A 27479-nucleotide genomic window follows, 5' to 3' on the forward strand; every position below is an offset into this window, starting at 1 on the left:
CTCACTTAACTTCTCTTTGTCTCAGTTCTCCTGTTCTCCCTCCTACCTAGAATGTGAGCTCCATGTGTGACATGGATTACGTCCAACCTGATTACCTTGTATCTACCCGAATGCTTAGTGCATTGCTAGCACAAAGTAAGCGCTCAACAAACACCACAATTATTATTATTATTAAGAAACCTGAGGTGGGATGGCCAGGAACAGCTTCCACTTCCGTTCTTAACTTTTCACATGTTGATCCTGCTGACTCTTGGGCATTTCACAGTAGGCAGGAAGTGTCAGAAATTTGGCAGGCCCCATCCTGAAGCCCAAGTTTCACAGTTGGAAATGGCAAAGATGGAAACTCACCTTATGCTGAGGAAACAATTAGCTTTGTTACCAACGGCGAAATAGTCAGCTGCAGTCAGGATGTCGATGCCATGAGGGAAGGTGCCCTGCGGGTGGGGGGGAAAGGAGAAAAATGAGTGAGGAAGGAGAATTCTCAGAAGCAATGTCAGAAAACCTTCCCTGACTAAGCCCTCCTTTCCTCTTCTCCCGCTCCCTTCTACGTTGCCCTGACTTGCTCCCTTTATTCATCCCCTCCTTCCAGCCCCACAGCACTTATGTCCATACCTGTCATTTGTTTATTTATATTAGTGTCTGTCTCCCCTGCTAGACTTAAGCTTGTTGTAAAGAGGGACAGTGCCTGTTTATTGTTATACTGTGCTCTCCCAAGTGCTTAATACAGTGCTCTGCACAAAGTAAGCACTCAATAAACACAACTGAATGAATGAATAGGTACACCAACCACATTTTGCTTTTTAAACCTTTGGATTCAAAATCATATGTAACATTCTAAGAAGAGTAAGGTCATCTGCCTGCCGACAATAAAATGTATGACTGTTTGGAAGCCAAAATTCAGGGAAATCAATCCATCAATGGTATTTCTTAAGAGCTTACTGTGTGCAGAGCACTGCACTAAGCGCTTGGGAGAGTACAATACACCAAGGTTAGCTTGGTGCCCACAACAAACAGAGCAATCAATCAATCAACCAATGGCATTTACTGAGTGCTCACCTGTGCAGAGCACTGTCCTAAGCGATTGAGAGAGTAATAATAATAATACTAAGAATGGCATTTGTTAAGCGCTTACTATGTGCACAGCACTGTTCTAAGCGCTGGGGAGGATACAAGGTGATCAGGGTGTCCCATGTGGGGCTCACAGTCTTCATCCCCATTTTACAGATGAGGGAACTGAGGCACAGAGAAGTTAAGTAACTTGCCCAAAGTCACACAGCTGACAAGTGGCAGACCCGGGATTTGAACCCATGACCTCTGACTCCCAAGCCTGGCCTCTTTCCACTGAGCCACACTGCTTCTCAATACAACTGAGAAGACAGACGTGTTCCTTGCTCACAACGAGCTTATGTTCTAGCGTTGCATTTAGAACAACTCTAAATGTCCTTGGCTGGGCACAGGAAGAGCGGGTTCACATTTTCTCCCCCTCCGTCCCGCACACCCATGGCGACACCTTTCAATTTGGCCCAACCGAGACGGCGCTCTCCCTCAGTAAGCACCTAACAATGCCCTCCCTCGGAACACAGTAGGGCGAGTCAGGCTCAACGCAAACGAGTTTGGAAACCTTCAGGCATCGACTGTGTTGGTAATATCTGGGGTTTTCTCCCTGGGTATCAACCTACTTTAACGCCATTAGTTTTTCTAAGTTGACCTATACCCACAATTTCACGTGATTACCAACAATTGCAACAGATTCCCTTTGTAATGAAACAGTCATGTCTAAACACAACTGCCTACTCTGTTGTCAACTGCCACAACTGCATCTTTTTTAGATATATACAGAAACTTCCCAGCAACTTGGGGTGGTCTCTTCTTCCAAGAAGGTTTTGTAATTCTGACGTCCTTGATCTGGCTTGAGAGAAACCAATCTTCAGCTTACTAAGGTCTCTGAGAACCATTTTAACCACTTCATGTAATTTTTTTTCCTGAGACAGGGTGCTTATAGATGTCCCCTGGGGATGGGAGACAAAAACTCCTCACTCTCGGCTTCAAGGCTCTCCATCATCTCGCCCCCTCCTACCTCACCTCCCTTCTTTCCTTCTACAGCCCAGCCCGCACCCTCCGCTCCTCTGCCACTAACCTCCTCACTGTACCTCGTTCTCGCTTGTCCCACCGTCGACCCCTGGCCCACATCCTCCCCCTGGCCTGGAATGCCCTCCCTCTGCACATCCGCCAAGCTAGCTCTCTTCCTCCCTTCAAAGCCCTACTGAGAGCTCACCTCCTCCAGGAGGCCTTCCCAGACTGAGCTCCGTCCTTCCTCTCCCCCTCCTCATCCCGCCTTACCTCCTTCCCCTCCCCACAGCACCTGTATATATGTATATATGTTTGTACGTATTTATTACTCTATTTATTTTACTTGTACATATTTACTATTCTATTTATTTTATTTTGTTAATATGTTTTGTTTTGTTGTCTGTCTCCCCCTTCTAGACTGTGAGCCCGCTGCTGGGTAGGGACCATCTCTATATGTTGCCCACTTGTACTTCCCAAGCGCTTAGTACAGTGCTCTGCACACAGTAAGCGCTCAATAAATATGATTGAATGAATGAATGAATGAATGGGGAGACTGGGAAGCTAATGCTGCTTTAGTTAGTAACACTATTATTATTACTATTATTATATTTGTTAAACGCTTAATATTTCTTCAGCACTGATCTAAGCACAAGTTAATCAGGTTGGACTCAGTCCCTGTCTCGGTTGGGACTCAGTCTAAATGGGAGGGGAATTGGTGCTAAAAGCTCATTGTGGGCAGGGAACGTGACTACCAACTCTCCCAAGCACTTAGTACTGGGCTCTGCACACACTAAGTGCTCGATAAATAAGATTCCCTTGAGGATGTCCATCTCTGAGATCCACCCTTTCCAGCATCTTGTTCACCCTGATTTGGTGAATCTATTGCTGCTGTAGTTGTTGTCCATTATTATCATTATTTTCATCACTCATTCAGTCAACTGTATTTATTTACCGAGTGCACAGCACTGTACTAAGCCCTTTGGAGAGTCCAATATAACAGACACATTTCCAGACCACAACAAGCTTACAGTCTATCTCGTCACTGGACTGTGAACGCCACAGGGGACATGGCCTGTGCCTGATATATTATGTTTTTAATCCACCAGAGAGTTTAGCATGGTACTCAGCACACAGTCCATGCTTGATAAATCCGACGACTTACGAATGTATTGAAAGAAGCATTGTTCCCAATCAATCATCTGTATTTACTAAGCCCTTCCTGTGTGCAGAGAACTGCACGAAGCACTTGGAAAAGCACAATTACCAGGACCGTGAATGTGGTCTGAGCAACAGAGAATCAATAGGCCCTAGAAAATGGGCGGATGTTTTTGAGGCTAATTTTGAAAAGCCCTCGGCTACTGTGCTCTCCCAAGTGCATAGTAGAGTGTTCTCACACAGTAACCTCCCAGTATATGCCACTGACTGATCAGCTAAATCCATAGGCTAAGAGCAAAGAGTTCCTCGTTGTAATCAATTACAAAATGAATCACAAGCATTTCTAATGGATTAAGCCAAGGTATGAGTATAATCCTTACAGTCCAAAGAGGTGGGTTTTTATCTTTCATAAAACAATAAAAAATAAATAGATCCATAAAACAATCTTTGGACAGAGTCTGATCTTCACAAGTGGCAGGAAACCACTGGAGCTTTTCAACTACAACTTTTCAGAGGCAATTGCTTTTATATAAGCCCAGAGACTCCTCCTCACCACTGGCTATCCCTCACCATTGGCTTTAAAGCCCTCAATCACCTTGCCCCCTCCTACCTCACCTCACTACTCTCCCACTACAACCCAGCCCGCACACACAGCTCCTCTGATGCCAACCTTCTCACTGTACCTCGATCGCATCTATCTCACCGCCAACCTCTCGCCCACGTCCTGCCTCTAGCCTGGAATGCCCTCCCTCCTTGTATCTGACAGGCAATTACTCTCCCTGGCTTCAAAGCATTATTGAAGGCCCACCTCCTCCAAGAGGCCTTCCCTGATTAAGCCTTCTTTTCTTCTCCCACTTCCCTTTTGAGTCAACCTGACTTGCTCCTTTATTCATCGCCCCTCCCAGTCCCACAGCACTTGTGTACGTATCTGTCATTTTATTTATTTACATTGCCTGTCTTCCCCTCTAGACTGTAAGCTCACTGTGGGCAGGGAATATATCTGTTATATTGCTATATGGTACTCTCCCAAGTGCTTAGTACAGTGTACTGTATAGAATAAGTGTTCAATAAATACAATTGATTGATTGACTGACTAGTCACTCGGTTTCTAACTTTTTGGCTTCATAACCCCACTTGAGGTGAGCAGCGACTGACCAGAAACACAGCCCTTGTCCTTGCCCTGATGGTTCCCCCAAGGGTCAACGCTGCAGTGTTCTGATTGGCTGACCCAGATTTGAGGTGGTACAGGGCAAGATGCCCTCCAGACAGGAGGAGAAGAAAGCATCACTCCCTATGCCCGGAGCATCTGACTCAAGGTGGTGAAACAGTGCTTGCTTTACCCTTAGAGAAGCAGTGTGGCCTGTGGAAAGACCATGGCCCTGGGAATCAGAGGACCTGCATTCTAATTCCAGCTCTGCCAACTGCTTGCTGCGTCACCTTGGGCAAGTCACTTGACTTCTCTGGGTCTCAGTTTTCTCAGCTGGAAAATGGGGATTCAATAACTGTTCTCCCTCCTACTTACGACTGTGAGTCCCCATGTGGGGCAGGGACTGTGACCTACCTAATTAACTCGTACCTACCACAGTGTTTGACATAGCTTAACGAATACCATGAAACAAACAAACCCTTCCCACCACCCAAACAGAAATCACGGACAGAATCAAGCCCTGTCGGTGGAGGTCAAGATGACCATCACAGGTTCCGATTGCTGGGAATGTGGGAAGATTATCAGCATCCCAGGATGGGCCAGTTCCAGTTTTGGCATTATAATAATAATAATGATAACCACCAATAACTGTGGCATCCGTTAAGCGTTTAATACGTACCACACACTGTACTAAGTGCTGGGGTAGGTACAAGAGAAGCAGATCAATAAGGTATAAGAAGCAGGGTGGATAATGAACCTGGAAACCTGGCAGGGTTTGCTTGTGACTTACACAACAGTGCTCTCAGAGCACTTTTCCCACTCACTGCAGAGATGGTGAGCCCTCTAAGGTGGGCTACAATCTTGTGACTTACAGGGAACGAGAGCAGAGAGTGCATATGTTTACTGCTGTACTGTACTTTCTAGAGCTTAGTACATTGCTCGCAAGTGGTAAGTGCTCAATGAAGACAACTTAGTGACTGACTGACTGGAAGAGCCAGGTTGCAGGAGTCAGAGGATCTGAAGTCTAATCCCAGCTCTGCCAGTTTTCTTCTGAGTTGCCCTTGGGCAAGTTACTTCATCCTATGTTTCCTCATCTATAAAAAGGGTATCCAAAGCCTGTTCTCCCTCCTAGACTGTGAGCCCCATGTGGGACAGGGACTGTGTCCGACCTGATTACCTTGCATCTACCCCAGCGCTTAGTACACTACTTGACACATACTACACACTTAATAAACCCCACTATTGTTATTATTATTATTATTTAGCAATGCACCCTTTGCGACTGGGACCAGCAGCCTCTTGTAATGTGTTGTGACTCTCTGTGAGCCCAGACACCTGTTTCTCACCCCTCCGATCATTATTGTAGGCTCTCTCTTGGGGCTCCATGTGACAGCACCCCACAACTGCTCCTGCATCCTGCTCAGCCCAATTAGGTTTTGGCTAATACTAAAATTTTCAAAAACAATCTGATCCCCAGTGAGACCCTGAAAAGACTGACTCAAAGTCACTCAAAAAGTTACTTCTTGCCCTACAACTGGAATGTAAACTTAAAAAAAAAAGGAATTTGTTAAGCACTTACTATGTGCCAGGCACTGTACTAAGTGCTGGGGTAGATATAAGATAATCAGGTTGGACCCAATTCATGTCCCACATTCGGTGTTCAGTTCTTCTTAATTCCCATTTTTACAAATGAGGTAACTGTCTCCCCCGTCTAGACTGTGAGCCCACTGTTGGGTAGGGACCATCTCTATATATTGCCAACTTGTACTTCCCAAGCACTTAGTACAGTGCTCTGCACACAGTAAGCGCTCAATAAATACGATTGAATGAATGAATGAATTAATGAGGCCCACAGAAGTAAAGTGACTTACCCAAGGTCATACAGCGGACAAGTGGCAGAGTGGGGATTTGAACCCAGGTCCTCTGGCTCCTGGGCCCATGCTCTTTCCACTAAGCCACCCTGCTGCTTGTGACCTAGTGGAAAGAGCTGCCAGCATCCCCCCTTCTAGACTTGTGAGCCCGTTGTGTGCAGGGACTGTCTCTGTTGCTGAATTGTACTTCCCAGGTGCTTAGTAGAGTGTTCTGCACATAATAAGTGTTCAATAAATATGATTGAATGAATGAATCTCCCGATTCTTAGATTCAGTACTCCTATAAAAAGCATAAAGACATGCTAGGTGATCAACTGCCTGACCCCCAAGCCCTGTGAGATGCTGCTCAGATAGGAAGGATAATTCATTTCCCGTGAGACCGAATCTCTTGAATTAGCAGCTTCTCCACACATGGATTATTCAGGAACTCTCTTGGGTTACAAATGGAAAACTAGTATTTAGTTGCCATCATTTTAGATGCCTACATTTCAATCCCAAGCTGTATAAACTGTTATGGGATCTGCATCTTTAATCCTGGCTTCAAGAAACCCCAAAGGCTTCCTTGAGCTCCTTCTACTGACCAAGAATGACCAGGTCTTTTGCTCAGCTTTGTGTGGGGTCTCAATTTGACAAATTCGCCCTGGAAGGAGGCGAGGAGGAGGGAAACTGAGTCAAAGACCCAATGTAGAATGATGCTCCCCAATCTCCACACGCTCTCTAAAAAGGTATGGCTGTTAAGGGGAGTTTAGGGATGCAGTGTGGCTTCCGAGACCTGTTTATTTCTGAGACATTTTCCACAACCCAAAATTTTCTCCTCCTACAAAGTTGAAAACCTCATGGGCTGACACAGTGTTTTTGGAAGAGTTCCTCGGCACATTTTCCTTGGACACAAAAATCCTTTCGCCCCATTCGGATGGGCAGAGGGGGATGAGCTTTAAGCACTCCAAACTAGGTTTACAGGAAGCTGGATGAGTGAAGATTCAAAGTGGACTTACCTGTCTCCCCACATTCTCTTGGAAGGCAGCCTAAAGGACAGGGAGAACAAACAGGGCAAAATGAGTCAGGCTTGCTTTTTGCTAAACATCAGAAGATAAATTCAAAACAAACATACGGCAGTATAAATGACCCATGGCTTTACTTTTCGAAATAAAGTCCGCATTGTTCGGGGAACAGGGCCCCGGGGGTTGTTTGTCACTGCTGTTTTATGTCCTAATGCGTTCTAAAATGAGTTTGCTGCACGACAGCAGTTTAAGAATTCAAGTTGATTAAAACAGACGCGCCCGGAGAGAGTCGCTGTTGATTGTTCTGTTCAGGATACACACCAGGGCTCAAAGTTGATGCCCTAAGACAACCAAATTGAGAGAAGTTTCTCTGCTTTGGCTGCTTGACAAGGGTGGTGGAGGGTGGGGAGAACTTTCTGGAGGGCCTGCCATTTTCAAATTTGAGAATATGTTTTTCCATTCCCCCTTTTATCCCCCTTTTGTGTTTTTAATGTCTCCTTTCTTTAGTGTTTTCCACATCTGTGGCGTCCCTGAGTTGGACTGGAACTGCTTCGGCCAATGAAGTGTCCCATCAAGGGACAATTCTGCCAGGAAGCAACAACAGTGTCAACTGCTTATGACAAACGAACCTGTGTGGCCTAGTGGAAAGAGCATGGGCCCAGGGGTTGGTAGATCTGGGTTCTAGCCCCAGTCCCACCCTGGCCTGATGAGTGACCTTGGGCAAATCATTTCCTTGTGCCTTACATTCCTCATCTGTAAAAATGGGGTTACCTTTTCTCTCTCTCCCTTGGACTGTGAGCCCCACGGAGGGCAGTGACTAGGTCTCATCTGCTTATTTTCTATCACCTTACCTCATAGTACAGTGCCTGGCACATCGTAAGCCCTTCACAATTATCATTATTCAATCAGTGATATTTATTGAGCACTTTCTGTGTGCCGAGCATAGTACTGAGCACTTGGGAAAGTACAAAAGAGAAATCCGCCCTGTCCCTCCTTGATTACTGCATCAGCCTTCCTCCTGCTTTCTGTCTCTTCCCACTCCCGTCCATACTTCACTCTGCTGCCCAGAGCACTTTTCTATAAAACTGTTCATTCCAGGCTTCCCCTCTCCTCAAGAACCTCCAGTGGTGGCCCTCCCAGCTCTACATCAAACAGAAACACCTTACATAGGCTTGCCCCCTCCTACCTTACCTCCCTGATTTCCTACTACAGGCCAGCCCATACTCGTCACTTCTCTAATGTCAATCTATCCACTGTACCTCGATCTCATCTATCTTGCCGCCAACCCCTCGCCAACTTCGTGCCTCTGGCCTGGAACGCCCTCCCTCTTCATATCCAACTGAAGATCACTCTCCCCACCTTCAAAGCCTGATTAAAAGCACTTCTCCTCTGAGAGGCCTTCCCTGACTAAGCCCTCATTTCCTCTTCTATCACTCCCTTCTGCATGACCCCTGCACTTAGATTTGCACCCTTTATTCACCCCTCTCTTAGCCCCATAATACTTATGGACATAGCCTTAGTTTATTTATATTCATGTCCGTTTCTCCCTTTTGGAGCATAAGCTCCTTTTAGGTAGAGAATGTGTCTATCAACTCGATTATAGTGTACTTTCCCAAGTGCTTAGTACAGTGCTCTGCACAGAGTAAGCACTTGATAAATATGACTGTAAGCATGTTGTGGGCAGGGAATGTGTCTACCAGCTCTGTCGTATTGTACCCTACGAAGAGCTTGGTAAACTGCTGGGCACACAGTAAGTACTCAGTAAATACCACTGACTGATTGAGAGAAAGTACAACACAACAGAGATTATGAGCACCCAGTAAGTGCTCAAAAAATACAACTGAATGAATGACATATTATTAGGACAACTGAACCCCTCCCCCCAGCCCACCCCAAAAAACATCCCAACAAAGCAAAGTCATTCTTGACCAATCCCTCCCAAGTTCCCAAGTTCTCCTCTGGAAGGTCCTTCTCTCCCCTCAAGTACGTTTCTAAGCCTGATGTTCTGGTTGGACAAGTGAAAATAAGGATTTGCGAGCCTTCCCACCTCGAAGTTTGAAAGCCTGCGGTGTGTTCCCAACTAAACCAAACCAAAACTACTCAAATTGGTCTCCCAGATTAGAACGTTGGCTGCCCAACCGGGTTGAAAATTACAGTGCCACTCGGGCCTCTGTAATTAGAGGCATTTCCTGCTTAAACTCGGGTCACTGGGGACACTGTCCCTAGGATTTGTTGGGTCTCAATACCCTTATTAATTCTCTGAGTTGAGAGGAAGGTAAAGTCAGAAAAACCCCTATATGCCTACCCTATAGTCTCCCCCTCTGGACTGTAAGCTCGTTGTGGGCATGGAATGTGTCTGCCAACTCTGTTGGACTGTACTCTCCCAAGCACTCAATACAGTACTTGGTACATAATAAGCGCTCAACAAATACCACAGGAATGAATGGAAAGAGCAGAGGTGGGAGGCCTTGGTCACTGTCTTGATGCAGATTTGATCGCTCTGAAGGGCTCCTTCAATGTGCCCCTGAATCTGGTGATGGTGCAGTTACTCAATCCTCAGTTTATTCGCTCAGCAGCCTCCTCAAAGCTTTAATAACTTGATGAGGTTTATGAGCCTCCCATAAAAAGCGACCTCTCACTCACACCCTCCCTTCTGCCTCCCATTCTCTAAAATCAACCCTCTCCTCTCAATCCATACTGCTACCACTTTATTCCAAGCACTTATCCCAATCCCACCTTGATTACTGCATCAACCACCTCACTGATTTCCCTGGCTCCTGTCTCTATTCCAGTCCACACTTCAGTCTGCTTCTCAGATCATTTTTCTACAAAAACGTTCAGTCCGTGTTGCCCCACTCCGCAAGAACCTCCGATGGTAGCCCATCTGCCTCCGCATCAAACAGAAACTCCTTATCGCCGGCCCAAGCAGTCAATCACCTTGTCCGCTCTCCTATCACAACCCAGCCCACACACATAGCTCATTTAATCCCAACCCACTGACTGTATCTAGATCTCATCTATCTCGCTGCCAACCTCTCGCCAATGTCCTGCCTCTGTCCTGGAATGCCCTCCCTCTTCATATCTGACAGACAATTACTCTCCCCACCTTCAGAGTCTTATTTGAAGGCACATCTCCTCCAAGAGGCCTTCCCTGTTAAGCCCTCATTTCCTTTCCTTTCCTTCTGCATCACCCTGACTTGCTCCCTTTATTCACCCTCACTCAGCCCCACCGCACTTACGTACATAACCGTAATTTATTTTTATTAATGTCTGTTTCACGCCCAGATTATAAACTCATTGTAGATGGTAAATGTGTCTGCTATATTGTGTCGTACTTAAGCACTTAGTACAGTGTTCTGCACACAGAAAACGCTCAGTAAATATGATCGATTGATTCTTCCACAAACTCCCTCCTTCTTGGAATCCAGAAGAACACTCCTTTCCCCATCTTTAATGTCCATCTCCCCTCTAAGACTGTAAACACATTTGGGCAGAGAATGCATCTACCAACTCTCCCAAGTGTTTACTGCAATGCTCTGCACCCATTAAGCGCTCAATAAATATCACTGATTGACTCAAAGGCCTACTGAATTTACACTTCCTCCAGAAGATCTTCCCTGACTAATCTCTCATCTCCCCACCCTACTTCCTCTGCCCTCTGCCTGTGGATCTTTACTCGCTAAGCACTTAGGTACTCACCCAATCCCCTCTCTCTCCACGGCACTTACGTCCATCTCTTTACACTTGGGCTGCTTCACCTGCCTGCAATTTTTTTAATGTCTGTCTCCCCCGCCTTACCTAGACTGTGTTGTGTCTACTATACTTTCCCCTGCGCTTAGTACAGTGATCTGCACATAGTAAGTGCTCAATAAGTACCACTGATTGATTGAAATAACTTCCTAGACATAAGTCCATGTTTCCCCACTCCTCAGGAACTGGTGGTTGTCCATCCACCTCCACATCAAACAGCTAGAAGGAGCATGACCTAGTGGATAAAGTACAGGTCTACCTGAGAGCCAGAGGACCTGGGTTCTAATCTCCACTTTGCTACCTGTCTACTATGTGACCTTGGGCAAGTCACTTAACTTATCTGTGCCGCAGTTTCCACATCTGTAAAATGGGGATGCAATATATTGTATCTACCCCAGCACTTAGAAAAGTGCCTGTCACATGGTGAGTGCTTAAGAAATGGCACTATTATCATTATTATATTATTGTTACATAGATGGGAATTAGACTCGGTCCCTTGGGGAGTTCACAGTCTAAGTGACCTTATGCAGTCATGGGGTGGTGCAGAGCAGGGCCACAGGTTCTAGTCCCTGCTCTGTCTTTGATGTGCTGTGTGACCTTGGATTGGTGCAGTGCCCTCTCTGGGCTTGTTTTCTCAGCAGTAAATTGGGGATAATTATACCCTTTCCCTCTCAGATTGGGAGCCCCATGTAGGACAGGGACTGAGTCTAACTTATACCTGGATATTCTTTCCCAGCACTTAGAACAGTGCTGTGCACACAGTAAGCACTTAATACATGCATACATACATTCCCCACTCTGCTCTCTTCATGCGCTGTACGAAGCGCTGGGGTAAATAGACGCTAATCAAGTTGGACACAGTCCCTGTCCCACATTGGGCTCACAGCCTTAATCCCCATTTTACAGATGAGAGACCTGAAGCACAGAGAGTGAAATCACTAATTCACATAGCAGACAAATGGAGGAGCCGGGATTAGAACCCAGGTCGTTCTTACTCTCAGGCCCGTGCTCTATCCACTAGGCCATGCTCCTGCTCCCCAGCCCTTAGCATAGAGCTCTGTACCCAGTGAGTGTATTAAACATACATACTACTACTAATAATAATAATGATGGCATTTATTAAGCACTTACTATGTGCAAAGCACTGTTCTAAGCACTGGGGAGGTTACAAGGTGATCAGGTTGTCCCCTGGGGGGCTCACAGTCTTAATCCCCATTTTACAGATGAGGTAATTGAGGCACAGAGAAGTTAAGTGACTTGCCCAAAGTCACACAGCTGACAATTGGTGGAGCCGGGATTTGAACCCATGACCCCTGACTCCAAAGTCCGTGCTCTTTCCACTGAGCCACGCTGCTTCTCTAGTACTAGTACTACTCCTAAAGGTATTTGGGTGGAAATGCACCTGTTTCACCCAAGCCCCGGGTTGGCATTCTTGTAAAGCCCTGCATGGTGGAAAATTTGCACTGCTGAACCCCTGGCAGGCCCCTATTAGGGTCACACCTGGAGAGTTCCAGTCCTCTCTACCAATCTCGGCTACGGGAGCCAGAGTCAAGCAGAGGCCTAGCCCTTCCATTCCTAGTTTGGGCAGTGGCTAGCAAGTGGAAGGCAGTCTGCTACAAGTCAAAACTCACCCGTGCTGGGCAGCAGCGGCACAGGAGAGAGTCGAGGGCGGAGACTCGGGTTTACTGCGTGGAAGGTGGCAATGGTAAACCACTTCCGGATTTTTACCAAGAAAACTACGTGGATACATGACCAGAACAATTGCAGATGGACGGCGGGGCGTTCTGGGAGAGACGTGTCCGTGCTGTCGCTATGGGTAGGGAATGACTCGACGGCATAAGACAAGAAGGACCCCTGGCAGGCGTACATTCCTTCTGAAGCAGTTGTGCTCAATCTACACAGGTTCCCGTGGCCAGCTACTGCTCCCTAAATCCCTAAAAGTGCTCCAATAAGAATAAGGACAATGACCCTAGAAGAATTTGTTAAGAATCTATTATATGCCAAGCCCCATGTTAAGCACTGGGGTAGCTGCAAGATGAATGGGTGGGATACACCCCTGTTCTCCACAGTGCCCACAGTCTATGAGTTAGGGCATGGAGGTGTAACACCTCCATTTCCATTTCACAGATCAGGAAAGCGAGGCTCAGAGTCGGCATTAGAACCCAGGTCTCCTGACCCCCAGTCTCATGCCTTTTTCACTAGACTGTGATGCTCTGCAGATTATGGGGGTGTCAGTGCTCAGAACCAAAGTTCTCTGCCATTTTGGGGCCATGCAGAGAAACCAACAGGAGGGGGAAGGATTTTGAGACACCAAGTCTTGATTTCTCCCTTGGGTTTGCTCAACGTACCCTACAGTCTTGAGTCTCTGAAACAACTAAGTAGGGCAGGGTGTGTCCAGGCTGAAGCGCCCAAGTCGGTGGGGTGAGATTCTGAACCTGACTTCAGGAAGGAACTACCTGAACTTGGGGTGTTTCATCACCATCACCCCTATCACCAATCTCTGACCATTCTCGATATACCTGCCCAGTCCTAGACCGCAGGGAATGGAGGATACAAACAGAATCCTCCCTGCCCTGAGGGTGGTGGCATTCTACGGGCATGACATCAAAGGGTTCCAGGCGTTTACCTTTGGAGGTGTTACTGTTTTTTTTTCTCCTTTGTTCTTTCAAGAATTTCAATCAGTCGGTCATATTTGGTGAGCACTTGCAGTGTGCAAAGCATGGTACTAAGCGCTCAGGAGAAGCATGGTGGCCTAGTGGAAAGAGCACAGCCCGGGAGGCAGAAGATTTGGCTTCAAATCCTGCCTCTGCCATCTGTCAGCTGTTTGACTTTGGACAAGCTGCTTAATTTCCCTGTGCCTCAGTTCCTTATCTGTAAAATGGGGATTAAGACTGGGAGTCCTTTGCAGGACAGGGACTGTGCTCAACCTGATTACGCTGTACCGAACCCAATGCTTAGTATGGTGCCTTTCACATAATAAGCACTTAATTAGTACCATAAAAAGAGTAAAATATAACAGAGTTATTTGAAATGTTCCTCCGCCTACAAGGTGCTTATAGTCTAAAGGGGGAGGCAGAGATTAATATGAATAAATTACTTATATGTCCCTAAGTTCTGTGGGGCTGAGATTGGAGTGAACAAAGAGGGCAAGTCTAAATGCAAGGGTGATGCAGAAGGGAGTGGGAGAAGAGGCAGGGCTTAGTCGGGGAAGGCCTCTTGGAAGAGGTGCACTTTTAATAAGGCTTTGATGGTGAGGAGAGTGATCATTAGTTGTATATGAAGGGAGAGGTCCGTTCCAGGCCAGAGGGCAGGACAAACTGATGTGTAAATTTCTATGCAGATTCCACTCTATGCCAATTATAGGTCTGAGGTTTACAAGGGAAGTTTTTCGGGGAAAAGAAATTCCCAACAACCCATGTCAACACTTGGGAGAAAGGGTGCTAGGGTAGATAGGAAGTTGGGAGGGTATCTGAAGACAAAGTTTGCAATGGGGATTGTCAATTCATCAATCAATCATATTTACTGAGTGATTACTATGTGCAGAGCACAGAAGTAAGCATTTGGGAGAGTACAATCTAACAGTTGGTAGACACGGTCCCTGGGTACAAAGAGCTTATAGTCTAGAAGGTTACAAAAATAACTTCCCTTCTTATTTTCCACAATCAGGAAATGGCTTTCCGGAAGACACAGGATTTGAAAAGTAAAACAGGGGAAACTACACCTGACAGATCACATCAAAATGTAAGCTCCTTGTGGGCAGGGAACATGTCTATTAACTCTGCTTTACTGTACTCTCCCAAATGGTTAGTACGGTACTCTGCAAACAGTAAGCGCTCAATAAATACTAGTGACTGACTGAACTTCGAACCACACGAGATCTAGATTTGCACATAGTAAGTGCTTAACAAATGCCATCATTATTATTATTATTATTATTATTATTTTATTATTATTTGAGCTTCTTCATCCTAAAACCAGCCTACAGGGTTTGGATTTCTATCCCACATGAAGAATGTCGGACTTCCCATTGTTATCAGACAGCAAACCAGACCAGCAAAAGTGTGTGACTTTTCAGTCAGCCACCAGGTTTAAGGGATGGGCAAACATTTTATTCAGATTTCCTGACACCTTCACAGCCATTTGGATACCTTCCAGACAGAATTGCATTTTTTCCCCACCGTACCAAAGCCGCAACAAGCTGAAAAGACTATTTGACAAATAAGCACAGGTTTGTTTTTTGGTTTTTTTAACTGGGTTCTAAATCCTCCTTTTTTTATTTCCCAAGAAATGCTAAAATACAGATCTGTAACTCTGATGAATGCTTGTCCGATATTGAAGAGTGAATATTCTCTCTAGGTTAACTTCAAAGTGAAAGAACCCATGATTGATTGAAAGGTGCTTTAAGAAGGAACTAGTTTTACTAGAACCAGAAAAAAAAAAGCTAGTTTTCATTTTAAATATTACTCAGCACAAACCACAAAGACACCCCAAGTTTAGTATCTTCTTAAACTGAGATCTAGCGAGTCATATACCCTTTGGAAAAAAAAAAAAAAAAGAAAAAAAATTCTAAGCAGAGTCCGTAGTTCAATTATGTTAAGGAATGAAATGTCAATTCATCTGATTAACCTGTATCTACCCTAGGGCTTAGAACAGTGCTTAACACATAGTAAGTGCTTAATAAATGCCAAAATTATAAATTATTATAAGCTCTTCCACGAAGTTCTAATTTGAAACCATATACTCCAAAAAGCAAGGAGTGAAAACAGGTCACTGAGTTTCTGACTATTTACATGCTCTCTAACTACTTTTGCAAAAAAAAAAGAGCATCTCTTTTTTTAAAATTAAAAGAAAAACCTATTTGTTCAATTATTTTATTCCCCACACTCCGACTCTCATTAGCTATACATGCTCTGACTTTACTAGTGCTCCATATGAGATTCTGTTTTCTCTTGTCATCAATCTATCGTTGGTGTTTACTGAGGTCTTACTGTCTGCAGGGCACAGTACTACCTGATTGGGAGAGTGATTAGTAGGGGCAAATCTTGCTGACAGGGAGCTTACAGTCCAGAACAAAAAGGAGACAGACAAGTCAGTATTAATTAACAAACCCAGATTTAACAACTCTTCCGAATAGTTACCATGAGACTTTACTGCAGAACTGCTGGGCCAGTATGATAAAATAATATTCTCAAAATCAATCAATGGTATTTGAGCGCTTACTGTGTGCAGAGCACTGTACAAAGCACTTGGGACAATCCAATCCAAAAGAGTTGGCAGAAATGTTCTCTGCCCACAGCAAGCTAGAAGTGCAGGTCTAGACAATGGTTCCTGAGACTGAATTCACCTACTGTGAAATAAGTGACAGACCTCCCCCCTCAATCCGCTCTCTGGAGACAAAAGGCCAGGACTAAAAGAAGTAAGGAATGGGAAAACAAATGAGCTCGGAGTGAAATAGCAGAAAGGCTCCTGCTCAATAATTACAATGATGATTGTATCTGTTAATTTCTTATTATGCGCTAGGTTCTGTATTCTAAGTACTGGGGTGGATACAAGCAAATCAGGTTAGACAGAGTCCCTGTCCCAAATGGGGCTTGCAGTCTTAATCCCCATTTTCCAGATGGGGTACCTGAGGCACAGATAATAATAATAATAATAATGTTGGTATTTGTTAAGCGCTTACTATGTGCCAAGCACTGTTCTAAGCACTGGGATAGAAACAATCAGGTTGTCCCACGTGAGGCTCACAGTCTTCATCTCCATTTTACAGATGAGTTAACTGAGGCTCAGAGAAGTGAAGTGACTTGCCCAAGACCTTCCCAGACTGAGCCCCCTCCTTCCGAGCCCCCTCCTTATCCCCCCGGCCTTACCTCTTCCCCTCCCCACAGCACCTGTATATGTATGCACGTATTTATTGCTCTATTTATTTTATTTGTACATATTTATTCTATTTATTTTATTTTGTTAATATGTTTTGTTTTGTCGTCTGTCTCCCCCTTCTAGACTGTGAGCCTGCTGTTGGGGAGGGACCGTCTCTATATGTTGCCAACTTGTACTTCCCAAGCGCTTAGTACAGTGCTCTGCACACAGTAAGCGCTCAATACATGCGATTGAACTAATGAATGAATAAGTGGCACCTAGGTCCCTGCGACTGCCAGGCCCATGCTCTGTCCATTAGGCCACGATGCCGAATGGATCCCAATTCCCGCTTTTAGAGTTTAACAAAGAGCAAGCATAGCAATAATTCAAATTCTGATGGATCTTTCACTGCGCTCAGTTTGCCCTGCAGACTGGTCCCCCTTAAAACACAGAGTCCAGTGAAAGGCTGATTAGGGGGTGCCATGGTGGAAAGCACACCCCAAACCTTCCCTCGCTTTTCAACTCATCGGGACAAATGAGAAGCTGAGGGACCTAGTGGATAGAGCACAGGACTGGGAGTCAGAAGGACCTGGGTTCCAGTCCCGGCTCTGCCACGTTTCTGCTGTGTAACCTCAGTCAAGTCACTTAACTTCTCCGTTGCTCTGCTACCTCATCTGGAAAATGGGAATTTAAACTGAGCCCCATGTGGAACAGGGACTGTGTCCAACTTGATTACCTTGTATCTACCCCATGCTGAGTACAGTGCCTGGCACATGGTAAGAGCTTAACAAATACCACAAAAAAATGTGGAAATGTGCAAATATACAGCCATGGTACCTTGCGCTGTTCAGAACATGCCCACCTCAATTAATACTATCCATCTGAGGTTTGGTTCCCTATTCCTTCTGGTTTCATGGTACTTTCATTCATTCATTCAATCGTATTTATTGAGTGCTTACTGTGTGCAGAGCACTGTACTAAGTGCTTGGGAAGTACAAGTTGGCAACATATAGAGAGGGTCCCTACTCAACAGCGGGCTCACAGTCTAGAAGGGGGAGACAGACAACAAAACAAACAACAAAACATATTAACAAAATAAAATAAATAGAATAAAGATGTACAAGTAAAATAGAGTAATAAATATGTACAAACATATATATACAGGTGCTGTATATATATGTATATATATATATATATATATATATACAGGTGCTGTGGGGAGGGGAAGGAGGCAAGGCGGGGGGATGGGGAGGGGGAGGAGGGGGAGAAGAAGGAGGGGGCTCAGTCTGGGAAGGCCTCCCATTTTGCACTTATTTTATTTACTTATTTTGCACTTACTGTGTGTTAAGCACTGTATTGAGTGATGGGATTAAATACAAGATAATCAGATTGGACACAGTCCCTGCCCCACATGGGGCTCAGACTGAATCCCCATTTTACAGATGAGGAAACTGAAGCCCAGAGAAGTGAAGAGACTTGTCCACGGTCACACAGCAGACAAGCAGTGGAGCTGGGATTAGAACCCAGGTCCTCTAACTCCCGGCCTGTGTTCTTTCCTCTAGGCCAGGCTGCTTCCCCTCTGATTAAGGAGCTGCCTGATTCCAAACATAATTACAGAAGGTCTCCCTGGGTTTTCCTTATTCTTCCTTGAATAGATGCCACTTCCTCTTGCAGGTTTTCCTCAACAAGCAGAAGAATGCAATTAAGGCTGGCCCTAAGAGGTCTGGTGTAGGCAAGGTTAGCCTGAAGCTATGATGAGAATACTGCAGGACTAATTACTGATCAGAATATTCCGATGCTTTTGGCTCCTCCAAAGATTGCCATTTTCCACCCTCATCTGTGGCCAAGATGGCTGAGGGGAGGTGCCGGAAAACGCCAGGAACGTCTCCTAAATTTTGCCCTCGAAAGCCCTGCCTGGTGCCAAAGAACAGATTAAAGTTTCCCCAGGAAAAATGGCTCAAGGTTTATCTAAAGCTTAGATGAAGTTAGCTTGGGAAAGAATAGCACAATACAACAGAGTTGGTAGACCATGGACACTGCAGTGCACTGAGAAGTCATCTGTGAATAGCCCAGGTTGCCCATTTAATAATAATAATAATAGTATTTGTTAAGCGCTTACTATGTGCAAAGCACTGTTCTAAGCGCTGGGGAGGTTACAAGGTGATCCAGTTGTCCCACGGAGGGCTCACAGTTTTAATCCCCATTTTACAGATGAGGTAACTGAGGCACAGAGAAGTTAAATGACTTGCCCAAAGCTGATAGCTGCTGGAGCCGGGATTTGAACCCATGACCTCTGATTCCAAAGCCCGGGCTCTTTCCACTGAGCCACGCAGGTATCCAAATGCCCAAGGCAAGAGAACTGGACACCAAGGACCAAGCCACGAGCCAGAAGGGACCACTCCCAATGGTCTCCTTAACAATGCCGTAATGACAATGATACAGCCATCCTTAGTGTCAACTGGAAATCCACAATTTACAGTCAGCTTCATCTCTTCAATGATCAATAATAAAAACTGTGGTATTTGTTAAGCACGCACTAGGTGCCCCACCCTGTACGATTCGCAGGAGGTAGAGCCCGTCTATGCAGTGGGACGCACAGTCTAAGGGGGTAGAGAGATTAGGTGCTGACTCCCCATTTTACAGATGAGGTGATTGAGGCCCAGAAAAGTGAAGCGATTTGTCCAAGGTCACCCAGCAGGCAAGTGACACAGCCGGAATCAGAACCCAAGTCACCTGATCCCAGAACTGGGCTCTTTCTGCTAGGCCTCGCTGTGCCTCAAACAAGGGCAGATGATGGAAAATTGTTTGTTGAAAGAAAATGAAATTTAAACGTGAAGGGACTTACAGAGGCAGCTCTTCGGCAGTTGATATCCCTGTCAAATACCGCAGCTATCACCAGAGCGCTAGAAAGGAGAAAAAGACGTCATTAACTTAAAAGCAATTTAGAAATGCATAGGGTTGGCCTGAATGTTACCAAATAGGGTATTTCCCTCGAGGAAACAGCTTCCCAATCATTTGGCAAGTTTAGGGAAATGTACTGACTTTCAAGGGTGAAGACTTAAACTCATTTTGATATTCTGTAGGAGAGCTATTAACAACAGAAGCAGCGTGGCTTAGTGGATAGAGGCGTGGGCTTGCGTATCAGAAGGATCTGGGTTCTAATCCCAGCTCCACCACATGACTGCTTTGTGACCTCGGGAAAGTCACTTCACTTCTCTGGGCCTCAGTGACCTTATCTGCAAAATGGAGATTAAGAGTGTGAGCCTTATGTGGGAGGGGCTGTGTCCAACCTGATTATCCACCCCAGTGCTTAGAACAGTGCTTGGCACATAGTAAGCACTTAATAAGTAACAATTATTATCATTATCATTATTTGCCAGTGTATTTTGCAGCAGCGTTTAAGGTGATCCTTAATATTACAAAATTATTATGAGACAGTGAGGAAAATTGTGTTTATCTGGCCAAGTACTATAAAGAAACAGCAATACTGACAGGACCACCAAATACATTTTGGTTCTCTCCAACCAATCCATCAATGGTTTTACTGAGCGCTTCCTGTGTGCAGAGCACTGTACTAAGGGCTTGGGAGAGGACACCATAACAATATAACAGACACATTTCCTGACCACAAAGAACTTTCAGCCTAGGAGCTAACACCGCTGTTTTCCCAACGAGAGGAGTTGCGGAATGCCTGTATCTCTTTGACACCCTGCCTTTTGTAGGTTGAGAAGGCCTGTCCTCCAGCTATCATACTGAGAAAGAAATAAAAAATACTAATAAAAAAATAGAAAAGCACTGTTCACCTATTCCTGGAGCCAATCCACTCCTAGAAGATCCAAATCTAAAATAAGTCCTTTTTGTTCTCTGTTTATTATTAACAATAAATATGGCCAGTTGAGCATGCAGAAGGAGAAAATAAAACCCACTCAGAAGCACAAAGGTCTATTCAAAAGAAGAGAGTTGCACAATGTGCCATGAGCAGCAGAGTCCAAAGAAAACCCTTCCTTCCCTCTGCCTGGCACCCTCAAAAGCAATCAAGGGCCCACTTGACTTGTTGGGGCAATACTTCAGGGGCCACAGATAATAATAATTTTGGTATTAGTTAAGCGCTTACTATGTGCCAAGCACTGCTCTAAGCGCTGGCACAAACTCATGGAGGTATCAATCAAATCCTATTTATTGAGGACTTACTGTATTGCAGAGCACCGTATGAGATGCTTGGGAGAGTTTAATAAAACAGAGTTGTCAGACATGTTCCCTGCTTACACTCTACAGGGTCATCATCGCCACTGAAATTCTGGCCAATGCCTACATGTTGGGGTGTGGGCCTACCGGAGCTCCGTGTAGCCCAGAAGGGGTGAGGGGGGCTTTACGTTCCCCACAAACAAATACGTCTGAGCCAGGTGGAGATTGGCTCATCTCAGACGATGGCCATGGGGTTTGGGGAAGCTGAACTCAAGGACAGGTCTGAGTTCTTTGGGGCAGCGCAGTTTGAACATCCTGATCGTGGGAACGAGCCCAGCCCACCAGATCTGGTGTCGGGGAGGCAAAAGGAAGAGCTGAGATCCAAAGGCAGAAGGTGAAAATCCACTGAGGGAAAAGATGGATTTGCACAACCTTCACAGGGATTTTCAGAGCCGCTGACCTGGGCTTTTTCTTTTATTGCTTTCTGATTTGGGGTCAGGGGTTAGGTAGGTCTCTAAGATGGCAGTCTTTCTTTTATAAAGCCAATAGCCACCCCCATGGCACAGGTAAGGATCAGACACTGAAACGTGCGAGAATTCATCTCAAATGATCCAGCAGAGGCCAAGTGCCCCACTGATGTGTCTCTTAAAAACCCTCAAGCACAAAACCAGCGGCGGATGGAGTGGAAAAACCACCCAGCTTGGGATGAGAGGGCGGAATGAGTTGTGGGAAGGGCTTTGGATTTCATAACAGAAATGTTTTAATCATTTTAATATGGCAGGTTGGAGGCTTGAGCAGAACAGTCTGCCTCAACTGCATTGGGACCAGAATTTCAGTAGGTGAAGAGTGAGTGAGGGCCTGTTTTGGAAAATACAACACCAAACCTTTAAAGATGGGATCATCCGGTATCCAGAAATTGGGCGGGAATGGATTTCTTCTGGGATGGGGGGCAGGTACCATAAACAATCGGAGTCAGTTCTACTGATAAATGCTCCTTTAAATGGGGCTGTTGGATCTCACCCAAAATCCCAACCCCATTATATTAGATCAGAATCCAGGTCCTCTGAATCCTAGGCCTGGGCTCTTTCCAATATAGGCTGTGCTGCTTCACTAGAAACCTACCAGTTACATTCCTCAACCTCTCCTCAAGATGTATCGCCATTTTGCCTGAATCAGTTATGCAGAATACCTGACACATGGAACAGGAACAGTTCCTGGGACAGTTGCCTGGGACAGGGACTGTATCTAACCTGATTTGCTTGTACCCATCCCAGCACTTAGCATTTAAGCAGCAGCATGGCTTAGTGGAAAGAGCCCAGGCTTGGGAGTCAGAGGTTGTGGGTTCTGATCCTGACCCCACCACTGATCAGCTGTGTGACTGCTCTGTGCCTCAGTACCTCATCTGTAAAATGGGGATTAAGACTGTGAGCCCCATGTGGGACAACCTGATTACTTTGTATCTACCCCAGCGCTTAGATCAGTGCTTGGCAAAGAGTAAGCTCTTACCAAATACCATTATTATTATTATTATTTTTATTATTATTAAGGGCTTAATAAGAACCATAATTATTAAATTCTCTGTGTCTCAGTTTCCTCATCTTTAAAGTGGGGATTATATACCTGCTCTCCCATTTTTTCCTTTTAATTAATTAATTAACTCATTCAATTGTATTTATTGAGCACTTACTGTGTACAGAGCACTGTATTAAGTGCTTGGGAAGTACAAATAGGCAACATATAGAGACGGTCCCTACCCAACTATGGGCTTCCAGTCTAGAAAGTGGAGACAGACAACAAAACAAAACATGGGGCTCACAGTCTTAATCCCCATTTTACAGATGAGGGAACTGAGGCAGACAGAAGTTAAGTGAGTTGACCAAGGTCACAAAGCAGGTAAGTGGCAGAGCTGGGATTGGAATCCACGTCCTCTGACTCTCAGGCCGGTGCTCTTTCCACCAGGCCATGCTGCTTCTCTGCGAAATCCACATGGGTTTGGACTGTGGGCTCCATGTGGGACAGGGACTGCGTCCGATCTGAGTATCTTGTATCCCCAGCGCTTAGTACAGTACCTGGCACCGAGAAAATGCTTATCACATGCCACAGTTATTACGTTACTATTAATGATTATAGCCGGGTAGTTTATATATTGCCACTCACTCTTTCTTCCCCACCTTGTCTTATTCCTGCAGTGATGGAGCATAACAAATACAGAGTCAGGGGTGAGCACACTGCCAAGTCCACACAAAGGTTTGATTTTTAAGTACAAGATTCGTCTGTGGCCCAAGTGACCACGGTCTAGCGCCTACATTGTGATCCGGCAGCCATTGTTGTCCGTATCACTTCCTTCATTCACAGGCCACCTCCTCCTTCAGAGGTCCAACTCACAAGACACCTAAATGGGTCTCTGATCAGAAACCCATACCACCACTGGCCTAGCCCCAGTGGGCTGGCATAACGCCAGTGGGCCGGTTTCTCGATTTCCCTCAGCATCGAGCCAAATCTGCACACAATCACCTCTGCATCGACCCTCCCCACCTCACGTATCAGCTCCTTGCACCCGCTACCCCTAAGCTCGCTTTCATGGCTCCTCTGAAGCCAACCTTCTTAGCCATCCCCTCCACCATAGCCTGAAATTAACTCCCGCCTGATCTAACAGACCACAGCTCCCGCTGGCCAAGTCCTCCGAAAATCCCACCTCCTCCGAGCCTTCTCTGTTAAACTCCAAGACTCCTGAGCTGTTTCAAATTCCATCTCCTATTACAGGGTGAGCTCTCTATGGGCCAAAGATGGGTCTCATGATTTTTGTGGTGCTTTCCCTAGCACTTACCATTTTCAGTTGTTTTTTTTCTATCGATGGTACTGAGTGTGTGCTGTGGGCAGAACATTACGTTGGTAGACACAGTCCCTTCCCACAAGGAGCTAATAGTCTATTTCAAGAAATTCAAGTCGAGTCCAAAACCATGAGCAGAATTGCCTCCGGAAAATAGCAGGGGACTTGGAGTCGCGGGACCCGGGTTCTAGTACCAGCCCTGCTACCCGCCTGCTAATTTGCCTGCTGCAGGACCTTGGGCAAGTCACTTTAACCCTGAGTGCCTTAGTTTCCTTATCTGTAAAATGGGACAGAGTACTTGCTGGGAAGATTGCAAACCCCATGTAGGGCAGGGGCTACATCTGATGTAATAGTATTATCTCCCTTGCTTACCACAGAGTAAGTGCTTAATAAATACTGTCATTACTATTATGAGCATTATCATTATTATGAGCATTATTAATATTCATGTATATTAATATCTGTCCCCCGCCGCAGACTGTAACCTTATTGTGGGCAGGAAACCTGTCTTCCAACTCTGTTATACTGTACTCTCCCAAGTGTTTAGTAACATGCTAGGTACACAGTAAGCATTCAGTAAATATGGTTGACTGATGAGCAGACTCCCCCCCCAAATGGAAAAATACCATATTCACTGGCATAATTGCCCCACTTTTGGAAACCAAATAGGGGAGGGATATTACATTTAACTCATAAAAGAATTAAATCTAGCAATAAGGGAAACAGGAGAAAAAAGAAAAGGGGAAAGAAGGGAAGGGAAAAGGAAAAGAAAGGCAAGAGAGCTCTTGAGGCTTAATCTCTCTTCCCCTCTCCCAAGTCCTACATACAGTAGACACTCAGTGCATTTTAGTAATACCCCACCCTTCTCCAGAATTTGCCTTCTCATTGAAGAAAGTCCCTCCCCTTCACTGACAATCAATACCAGTCAATCAATCCTAATTGTTAGGTGCTTACTGTGTGCAGAGCTTGGGAGCATGCACTACAACCAAGTTGGGAGATACATTCCCTGCCCACAAGGAGCTCACAGTTTAGAGGGAGTTAGCACAACCTAGTGTATTCTGACTCTTCTCTTCCTATTCCAGCATTCAGTGCTATCCCTGCTTACAAAAATAATCCTTTATTTCCTCCTGAAAAATCAAGGAGGAGGGAGACAATTATGCACTCAAGGCAATTATGAGAGTAACTATGGGTACGTTTCTTTAAAGACGCAAATTTAGGCTTCAAGGCTTTAAAGCGCCAACTCATCTGAAATGTATTTTCAAGTAAGTTGATTCTATCCTAATCTACCTTGACTTTTCAGTGGCCTCTGACACTGTGAATCACTCCCTTCTCCTGAATATACTAACCTTGGTTTTACTAGCACCTTTCTCTCCTGCTTTTCCCCTTATCTGTTTGGTTTCTTTCACTAGCTTTTCTTCTGCCTCCTATCCCCTGCCTGCAGGTGTCCCTCTGAGCTCTTATTATCATTATTACTGAATTTGTTAAGCACCTACTATGATGATGATGGTAATTGTTAAGCGCTTACTATGTGCCAGGCACTGGGATAGATACAAGTTATCAGGTTGTCCCACGTGGGGCTCACAGTCTTAATCCCCATTTTACAGATGAGGTAACTGAGGTCCAGAGAAGTTAAGTGACTTGCCTAAAGTCACACAGCTGACAAGTGGTGGAGCTGGGATTTGAACCCATGGCCTCTGACTCCCAAGCCCGGGCTCTTTCCTCTAGGCCATGCTGCTTCTTGTGTCAAGCACCATCCTAAGCACCAGGGTAGACACAGGTTTATCATGCTGGACACAGACTCTGTCCCACATGGGCCTCACAGTCTTAATGCCTATTTTACAGATGAGGGAACTGAGGCACGGAGAAGTCAAGCAACTTCCAAAGTCACACGGCAGTCGAGGGGTAGAGCGGCATTAGAACCCACGTCTTCCGACGCGCAGGCCCGTGCCCGTAAGAGGCCGTCAGGCCACCAACATTGTCTTGCTTTAGACTATTTGTAATCCCCTGGAGTCCCACACTTGCCAACCTGACTACCTAATCACCGGTTGTCGGGTTTCTGAACTCTGCCCCTGGTCTATGTTTAGTGCACACAGGTTCCCCAAACCTTGATTAAACCACGACATGGCGGCGCTTGCCAATTTTCCTTCGGTTCAGCTGCACCCACAAGGCAACCCGGGTGTCACATTTTACCCTCTAAAGCTGGAAACCCAAAGATTAAAAACCCAACCTGCTGGTTAATCATTTGGGTTCATTTCACACTTAAAAGGCGGGCACCCGGGCAGTAATCCTGCAGACTCGCCATGAAAGCAACATTGGTGTAAGCCGAAACGTGTTTAAGGCGTCTTCACCTGTTTGCTTTCGCTGGAGGAGTTTATGTGATACTCCACCAGGATTTCCTAACAGAGAGGAACAGTTTGTGTCAAACTCTAGGAGGATTTTTGGTTAAAGTCAAATGAAGATACATGCCTCAACTTGCTTGTGGCTCACATGGCCTGATTTGCAGCCAGGTCTGAAGAAGAATAACCTATTAGCCCGCTTTTCAAAGCTTTTGTCCGTAGTTTTGCGCAACAAAACGTCCACTGCACTGCCTCCCCCCTTTACCAGGACTTGCTCCAGTTTTTCAGCCAATATCTTCCCCGGTTAGGTCAAGACTTTCTTCCAGGGAATCTTTAGTTCAGCTTTAGCATCTAGCCTTAAAATCTCCCAGTCCTGCCGGCTCCATACAATTCGGATGGGATACGAGATCTCTGGTTTTCTAGGGAGAACTTGGTGGGGGACAGGACCGGAGCTGCCGCCCCTGGAAGTGGGACTCCCAAAATAGCTGAGGAGATAGCCCTCGTGCCCCGGAAATGGAGCATGGAAAAGTCTCTGGGCTTGGCCACAGCAGCAACTGCGATATACTGAATCCCAGTATAACAATGGCATTTGTTAAGCGCTTACTACGTGCAAAGCACTGTTCTAAGTGCTAGGGAGGACACAAGGTGATCCCATTTAACAGATGAAGGAACTGAGGCACAGAGAAGTTAAATGGCTGGCCCAAAGTCACACAGCTGACAAGCGGCGGAGCCGGGATTTGAATCCATGACCTCCGACTCCCAAGCCCGGGCTCTTTCCACTAAGCCACGCTGCTTCTCAATGCCCAAGTTCCACCCGCGAAGGGATTTCTTTTCACCTGTGTCGGCTGTGCCATGAAGTAACGTGGAGAATAAGTCGTAGCTCTGAGCCACGCTCCATGGCTCCGGATTCGGCAAGCTGCTCTTGCCCTGCAGCAAAGCTCTCTGGGTTGAACCGACCGCCACGCCCACCCCTTCTCCTTGGCACAAACAGGGCACCACCCCAGGGAGGGGGAAGCTGCCCGCACTCCCACACAGCATGCACTGTGTGTCCTCAGTGGGGCTGAGCAGGAGGAAAACCCCACTGCCAGCCTTTCCCTCACGGGAGCGTGAGCGGGTGCCAAGGCTGTTTGTCGCTATGTTGTACTCTCCCAATCACTCAGTAGAGTGCTCTGCACACAATAAGTGCTCAATAAATACTACTTGCCAGCTGTGTGGTCTTGGGCAAATCACTTTACTTCTCTATGCCTCAGTTACCTCATCTGTAAAATGGGGACTGAG

General features: G+C 45.8%; 1 protein-coding gene across 1 annotated transcript in view; it reads right to left on the reverse strand.

The window, feature by feature from the left end:
* The window catches only part of TBCD (tubulin folding cofactor D), a 211256-nt gene that overhangs the window by 59360 nt on the left and 124417 nt on the right, over positions 1-27479 (reverse strand). Inside the window, exons 15-17 of the mRNA XM_038757410.1 lie at positions 19696-19753; positions 7239-7268; positions 349-434 (exon numbers count right to left, since the gene is read on the reverse strand). Coding sequence (XP_038613338.1) covers positions 349-434; positions 7239-7268; positions 19696-19753 — 174 coding nt within the window. The remainder of the gene's footprint in view (positions 1-348; positions 435-7238; positions 7269-19695; positions 19754-27479) is intronic.

This window comes from Tachyglossus aculeatus, chromosome 15, assembly GCF_015852505.1.
Source record: "Tachyglossus aculeatus isolate mTacAcu1 chromosome 15, mTacAcu1.pri, whole genome shotgun sequence".
NCBI lineage: Eukaryota > Metazoa > Chordata > Mammalia > Monotremata > Tachyglossidae > Tachyglossus > Tachyglossus aculeatus.